This window comes from Ranitomeya imitator, chromosome 3 (assembly GCF_032444005.1).
Source record: "Ranitomeya imitator isolate aRanImi1 chromosome 3, aRanImi1.pri, whole genome shotgun sequence".
Lineage (NCBI taxonomy): Eukaryota > Metazoa > Chordata > Amphibia > Anura > Dendrobatidae > Ranitomeya > Ranitomeya imitator.
The window spans coordinates 542872282-542880475 of record NC_091284.1 but is presented as its reverse complement, the minus strand read 5'-3'; the positions used below and the strand labels follow the sequence as shown (position 1 = coordinate 542880475).

General features: G+C 46.3%; 2 protein-coding genes across 4 annotated transcripts in view; one reads left to right on the top strand and one right to left on the bottom strand.

The window, feature by feature from the left end:
* Positions 1-3055, bottom strand: part of MRPL43 (mitochondrial ribosomal protein L43) — a 4903-nt gene extending 1848 nt beyond the window's left edge. Inside the window, exons 1-2 of the mRNA XM_069757866.1 lie at positions 2923-3055; positions 7-113 (exon numbers count right to left, since the gene is read on the bottom strand). Of these exons, the coding sequence (XP_069613967.1) occupies positions 7-113; positions 2923-3053 (238 nt within the window). The 5' untranslated portion in view covers positions 3054-3055. The remainder of the gene's footprint in view (positions 1-6; positions 114-2922) is intronic.
* Positions 3056-3129: 74 nt separating this feature from the next.
* LOC138670476 (putative GTP-binding protein 6) overlaps positions 3130-8194 on the top strand; it is a 67242-nt gene continuing 62177 nt past the window's right edge. For 2 of the 3 annotated variants that reach the window (XM_069757863.1, XM_069757865.1), the window contains exons 1-2: positions 3130-3580; positions 7309-7446. In XM_069757863.1, the coding sequence (XP_069613964.1) occupies positions 3130-3580; positions 7309-7446 (589 nt within the window). The remainder of the gene's footprint in view (positions 3581-7308; positions 7447-8194) is intronic. The other variant, XM_069757864.1, reaches the window with a different exon arrangement.

The window sequence follows — 8194 nt, the reverse complement described above, 5'->3', positions numbered from 1 at the left end:
ACTTACAATATTCTGCCACCAGTTTGGGTACTCTGCATGGCTTGGGACTAACATACACAACAATACCAGGATTCTGCTTGGCGAAGTCAACTACTTTTTCTTCTATATATTCCCTGAAAAGAAATAAAATGGACAAATATGTAATTGTCATTCCCGAATTTATTTTCATAAAGTATCTAAGTCAGCCCCTCACTGTTGATTAATTGACAAAAGGGGGCTGGCTTCTTATAATGAGAGCAGAACCAGACATGGAAGACATGAATACTTGTACATTCACTTTTTACACACATCTCAAGATATTTTATCCTTCAGATGTGACAGATTTGCATAATGGGGAATGATTATTTTTGCAGCTATACACAATTAAAATAATTTGGATTTTAGACTTTAATCTCTCCGACCAGCTTTAGATTCTAGTGAATACGTATAGTAATGAAACCTACTAGCACACTTTGCATTTTGATTCTGCACCATTTTTAATATCTCTTTTTTTTTTAAAGTGTATGAAATAAATGATAGCTGACATTCAGTGGCCGAAAACCTGACGGCAACGGGACTCAGAAGTACAGATAGCTCAGCTACACAATGTCTCAAGCTACACTCGCCAGTTTTATTACAAAAATGTGGTCGATGGAGACATTTAGCTTGAAACATGTACGAGTCTCCCCTTTCTTTTAGATTTATCCATAATTTTAGTGATAATAAAGCTGCACCAAAATGCAAAACAGTGAAACTGTTACACTGCGCTAAGAGCCTCATGAATGTCTCGTTACCCTTATATGACCCTACCATACCGTGATCTTACCACTGCAATACCATTACTATTGCAAATTAGGTTTATTAGCAACATTTGTAAACTATCTATTTGTAGTAAATAGTGATGAGCGAATATAATCGTCACTCGAGATTTCCCAAACACGCTCGGGGGTCCTCCGAGTATTTTTTAGTGCTCGGAGATTTAGTTTTTCTTGCTGCAGCTGAATGATTTACATCTGTTAGCCAGCTTGTTGACATGTGGGGATTCCCTAGCAACCAGGCAACCCCCACATGTACTTATGCTGGCTAACAGATGTATATCATTCAGCTGTGGCAAGAAAAACAATCTCCGAGCACTAAAAAAATACTTTGAGGACACCCAAGCGTGCTCGAGAAAACGCGAGCAACGAGTACACTCGCTCCTCACTACTAATTATATATTAATGGTGTGTGCATGTCTGTATTTAGCTGTGTAGAGTAGAAGAAAGGGAAAAAGTGGGGAATGTGCTCTGGAAGCCGTGCTGTAGGTAACTTATTTTATGCAGAGGCGAGTTCTGGACAGAAGAAGTGATGGCGGTGAGTGAGGACTTCAGCTAGAGAGGTCACTGGTGATCCCTGTATTACCTGTACACTGACACTATATACAGAGCTCATGTTTATAATGTCAATGGTGCCCACTTTATTACCTGTACACTGACAGTATATACAGAGCTCCTGTATATAATGTCACTGGTGATCACTATTACCTATACACTAACACTATATACAGAGCTCATGTTTATAATGTCACTGGTGCCCACTGTATTATCTGTACACTGACACTATATACAGAGCTCATGTTTATAATGTCACTGGTGTCCACTGTATTACCTGTACACTGACACTATATACAGAGCTCATGTTTATATGTCACTGGTGCCCACTGTATTATCTGTACACTGACACTATATACAGAGCTCATGTTTATAATGTCACTGGTGCCCACTGTATTATCTATACACTGACACTATATACAGAGCTCCCGTTTATAATGCCACTGGTGCCCACTGTATTACCTGTACACTTATACTATATACAGAGCTCCTGTGTATGTTACTGGTGATCACTGTATTACCTGCACACTGACAATATATACAGAGCTCCTGTGTATAATGTCACTAGTGATCACTGTATTACCTGTACACTGACACTATATACAGAGCTCCTGTGTGCAATGTCACTGGTGATCACTGTATTACCTGTACACTGACACTATATACAGAGCTCCTGTGTGTAATGTCACTGGTGATCACTGTATTACCTGTACACTGACACTATATACAGAGCTCCTGTGTATGTCACTGGTGATTACTGTATTACCTGTACACTGACACTATATACAGAGCTCCTGTGTGTAATGTCACTGGTGATCACTGTATTACCTGTACACTGACACTATATACAGAGCTCCTGTGTATAATGTCACCCTCAAATGACTGCAAAATACCTGCAGTAAGATTTGGTGGTAGCAGGCAAGAAGGTTTCAGTTTGCAAAGTACGTCACATACTAAAACGCTTAAGGTCTATGTGCCTGAGATCAAAGAAGTATTCTTCTAATGACCCATAAGTAAAGTTTCGTAAATACGCTGAAAACTATAGAAGTAAGCCACAGAAGTTTGGTGGTTCCAGTATGGGGGTGTGCTGAAACACAAGTGGAACTTTTTTTGCACCTATAAATCAGTCTTGGAGAGGAAGAATGAAGCATATGCTGAACAGAACACCAGGCCTACAGTGAAGCATGATGGTGGCTCAGTGATGACGTTGCTTCCTTTCAATCATCAGGAAATTGTCCAACAGGACAATGATCCCAAGCATATCTCAAAGTCCACCCAGGCTTGGTCATATAAGTCCTGGAAGATTCTGGAGTGGTCATCACAGTCGCATGACATCAACCCCAAAGAAAATCTTTGGTGGGATTCAAAGAAGGAAGTTGCAGTATGCAAACCCCAGAATATGAAGAGAGCTGAAGCTGCCTTAGAAATGCTGCCACACGCTGGCCTATGACTATGCAGCGTGTCCACAGCAGGTTATAACAGCCAGACGCTGGTCGTGAACTGGACACAATTATGAACGGATGAATAAAGCAGACGTCCTCGGTACACAGAATCACATGGCGGCCATACCTACCTGGCTCCCCGGGAGGGCTGCGCGTCCTTGCTGAAGACCAGAGTGAGCCTCTTGAGCTGGCACACGTACCTCCCGACTCCATTCTGCAGCACACTCTGCAGGAAGCGGCTGGGGCCGCCCCGTGCTGTCATCTTCAGCCGCCGCCGACCTCCGGCCTCCCAGGGTGACCTGAAGCACGCCAGCCAGAAGACGTGACGTCACGATCACATGACCAGCGGGAAGGGGAGGACATTGCTCGGACACGCCTATAGTTGCAAGTTGTTGTGCTTTGCTTTGAGGTCATGTGACCCGGCACCAGAAAGCATGCTGCTCCCGCGGACGTTCTGGAGTCTTGTCAGATGTCATTCCCGCAGCGTCGCCGCCAAGCAGGGAGTCTATGGCGGGCGCCTCCCGCTCCCCTGCAGCAGAGACGTGCTCCGTGCGCCGAGGCCGCGGTGCCTGTGGAGCGGCACCCACCACTGCAGTGCCAAGAGACCCGGGGGCCGGCAGCGAGGAGGGGACGGAGGCTGGAGCTCCACAGAGGAGGACACGGACGACGAGGAAGATGAGGATGGTGATCTCTTAGTCTCGTATGCCACGCCCCTTCAAGGGGCTCAGCGGATCCTAATCGTGCACCCTGAGGTGAAGTGGGGAGCCAAGAAGCAGCGCAGCACCACAGGTAATGCGCCCCCTGGTGGTGGACTGTAGCAATGAATTGGTGTTCAGCATTCCGATACTGCAAATATTGGGTATCGACCGATATTCGCTGTATCGGATTTCCGATACTGAGTTCCGATACTTTTAAGATATCGGATACCGGAATTGGAAGTTCTTATAGTGCAATGATGCACTATAATGGAGTGTGGGCGGTGCGTGGGCGGAGACTGCGTGTCTGTGTGGGTGGGGTCTGTGCGTGACCTTGGGGGGGTCTGTATGGGCCTCTTGGGGGGGTCTGTATGGGCCTCTTGGGGGGGTCTGTATGGGCCTCTTGGGGGGGGGGGGTCTGTATGGGCCTCTTGGGGGGGGGGGGGGGTCTGTATGGGCCTCTTGGGGGGTCTGTACGGGCCTGTCGGGGGTCTGTATGGGCCTCTTGGGTGGTCTGTGCGACCTGCCGGGGGGTCTGTGCGGTCTGCCGGGGGTCTTTGTGTTTGTGTGCAGGCATCGTCCGATGGGACTACAAGTCCCATCGGGCTATGCCTGCTACAATGGCAGTGATTGACACATTAGCCAATGATGGGACAGTAGTAGTCCCATCATCCGGCTAATGTGTTGAATGTAAAAAAGAACAAAACACATACATACTACATACATACAACATACTACATACATATAACATACTACATACATACATATAACATACTACAGACATACAGAAAAATATTTAGAATTGAGAGTCCTCAGTTCTAAATATTTTTCCATCCACTGGCTAACACGGTACCAAGATATATTTCTTTCCTGTACAGACATACAGTACATATAACGTAGATTACATACTCACCATCACTTGTCATTTTGTTCCCCGAAGCCAGTGTCATTTGTAAAAAAATATTAAAATAACAAACAATATACTCCCTGATCCGCAGAAATCCATGAGTGTCCCACGACGATCTCCTGTGGAGAACGGCAGCATCTGCTGAGGCGACCGCTCTCTAGGGGCTCCAGGAACACAATGACGGGAGTAAGGTATCCTTCCGCACTGTATTCGTCCGCCGCTGTAAAAAAATAATCCCTAGTCTCACTTTTGGCATTGCTGTGTGAGAATTTTTCACACGCAGCAATTGCCATAAAGTGAGACTCTGAACTCCTGTAACCTCTCAGTGATGCACTGCAGGAGCCATTGTCTCCTGTCAGTGTGTCAATTTTGTTTTATTTTACCAAGGGTAAGAGAAGAAATTGGACCCCAAAAGTTGTTGTGCCATTTGTTCTGAGTACGCCGATACCCCATATGTGGGGGTAAACCACTGTTTAGGCGCATGGGAGAGCTCGGAAGGGAAGGAGTGCCATTTGACTTTTCAATGCAAAATTGACTGGAATTGAGATGGGACGCCATGTTGCGTTTGGAGAGCCCCTGATGTGCCTAAACATTGAAACCCCCCACAAGTGACACCATTTTGGAAAGTAGACCCCCTAAGGAACTTATCTAGATGTGTGGTGAGCACTTTGACCCACCTAGGGCTTCACAGAAGTTTATAATGCAGAGCCGTAAAAATAAAAAAAATAAAAATTTTCCCCAAAAAATTATTTTTTAGCCCTCAGTTTTGTATTTTCCCAAGGGTAACGGGAGAAATTGGACCACAAAAGTTGTTGTTCAATTTGTCCTGAGTACGCTGATACCCCATATGTTGGGGTAAACCCCTGCTTGGGCACACGGGAGGGCTCGGAAGGGAAGGAGAGGAATATTTTTTTAAATTTTGGGGGGGAATTTTTGGGGATTTTTTTTTACACATGTGAATATTTTTTTTTACACATCATGTTCTAGTGTAAGATCACTGATCTGACACTTTGCTGTGCACTGTGTCAGATCGGCGATCTGACGTGCACTTCTCCTGGCTTCCCGGCGCCTGCTCTGAGCAGGCGCAGTGAAGCCACCTCCCTGCAGGACCCGGATGCCGCGGCCATCTTGGATCCGGGCCTGCTGGAGGGAGGAGGAGGTAAGAGACCCTCGCAGCAATGCGATCACATCGCGTTGCTCCGGTGGTCTCAGGGAAGCCCGCAGGGAGCCCCCTCCCTGCGCGATGCTTCCCTATACCGCCGGTACACTGCGATCATGTTTGATCGCAGTGTGCCGGGGGTTAATGTGCCGGATGTCAGCTGCGATAGTCAGCTGACACTCGGCCGCGCTCCCCCCGTGAGCGCGGCCGATCGCTATGACGTACTATCCCGTCGAGGGTCAGATAGGCCCAGGTCACCTGGACGGGATAGTACATCTAAGGTCAGAAAGGGGTTACGTAGCTTTTCTCATGATTGCATACACCTGGCTATGAAGTTCAAAACTCTATGAGGTTAGAAAACCAAAAAAGTGCTTTAGTAAGTCAGTAAAAAGTAGGTAGGAGTATTTAAAACAAGAAAATGATAAGGGTGCCCATACTTATGCACCTGTCAAATTTTGTTTGAATGCAGATTGCACATTTTCTGTTAGTACAATAAACCTCATTTCAAGGCAGAAACATTACTGTGTCCAACAGTTATTAGATATATGAAACTGAAACAGCTGTTGCAAAAAAAACAATTTTTATAAAACATTAAGCTTAATATTAATAGGGGTGCCCAAACTTTTTCATATAACTGTATGTATGTGGTATGTTGTATGTATGTAGTATGTTGTATGTATGTGGTATGTTGTATGTATGTATGTAGTATATAGTATGTAGTATGTATGTTGTATGTAGTATATAGTATGTTGTATGTATGTATGTATGTAGTAGGTATGTAGTATGTATGTTTTGTTTTTGTTTTTTTACATTCAACACATTAGCCGGATGATGGGACTACTACTGTCCCATCATTGGCTAATGTGTCAATCACTGCCATTGTAGCAGGCATAGCCCGATGGGACTTGTAGTCCCATCGGACGATGCCTGCACACAAACACAAAGACCCCGGCAGGCCGCACAGACCCCCGGCAGGCCACACAGACCCCCGGCAGGCCCGTACAGACCCCGGGCAGGCCCGCACAGACCCCCTACAGGCCCGCACAGACCCCCTACAGGCCCGCACAGACCCCCGGCAGGCCCGCACAGACCCCCGGCAGGCCCGCACAGACCCCCGGCAGGCCCGCACAGACCCCCGGCAGGCCGCACAGACCCCCGGCAGGCCCGCACAGACCCCCCACGGTCCCACACAGACACGCAGTTTCCGCCCATGCACCACCCACACTCTTCCCCCCTCTGAAACAGGATGTACAAGGACAGAAAGGGTTTATTTTCATTCCGATATTTGTGTCCCATTGACTTGCATTGGTTTCCAGTATCGGTATCGGCGATATCCGATATTTTTTGGATATCGGCCAATCCAATCCGATCCCGATATTTCCGGATATCGGAAGGTATCGCTCAACACTAGCAATGATATGTTATAATACAGCATTATGGAGAGTGATACCAAATATGTTTTGTTTTAAGGGTTAAATTCTTCTAAATTAACCCATTTTTTTTATTTGGAAACATTGCACTACAAGTGTGCGAACCCCACTGATCTGATATTGATGACTTACATATTGATGGCCTACCCTAAGGCGCAGTTTTCCACTTTCAGGGGGTCAGGGGTTTGGGCACTGAATACATTTCTCACAGCTGTAAATCAGTGAGTACTAGGTGGAGAAGGGGGGATGCTGCTGCAGTTTCTTGAGATCGGCGTGGACGGGACCTGTTTGCTCTAGTTTTTCTAATGGTTTCTGCTTTCTCCTAGCTGATTTGCAGGTCGCCGAGGCTGTTGCTCTTGTACAGAGCATTCCTAACTGGATGGTGGTGGATCAGATTATCATGTCTACAAAAACTCCTGATAGTAAACACATTTTCGGCAAAGGGAATTTTCAGCTTCTTGCAGGTAGTCTATACTGTAGCATTACTTTGCGTCCTTGATATATTGTGCCATATTTGCAGTCAGCAGGATATTACAGGTGAGCCGTCACCTGATCCATGCGCCCAACCGCGGGCATCAGGGATCACAGCCAGCTGCAGGATTGCCGCCTTGTAAGGTTCTCTGATGCGCCAGCAGAGAAGCAATATTGTAAAGATCCTACCAAAGTCCATAGGAAGCAACGTCTGGCTTCTCCCAGCGCCCATGCAGGTGATTGACAGGTCGCTTCCATAGCAAGACAATCGTAAGGCCACGGTCACACATTCAGTATTTGGTCAGTATTTTACCTCAGTATCTGTAAGCCAAAACCAGGAGAGGAACAATTAGAGGAAAAGTATAATGGAAACACATCACCACTTCATTTATCACCCACTCCTGGTTCTGGCTTACACTTGCTGAGGGAAAATACTGACCAAATACTGAATACATGAGTGTCCACCGGTCTCTTTCGCAAGTCTGATTTTTCTCAAATGTGGACAAACAACAAAACAATTTCTCTATCGTTTCATTGGGGGACACAGGAAACCATAGGTGTATACTGATGCCACTAGGAGGCGGACACTATGCAAATAAAAAAGTTAGCTCCTCCTCTGCAGTATACACCCTGCCGACAGTAAGTAGGACATTCAGTTTAGCTTAGCGTCTGTCGCTGCATTGTGCCCTGCCTTTGCTTCCACCTGGGTAGCAAGTTAAGAGTCACAGAGGCCGCCCTCAC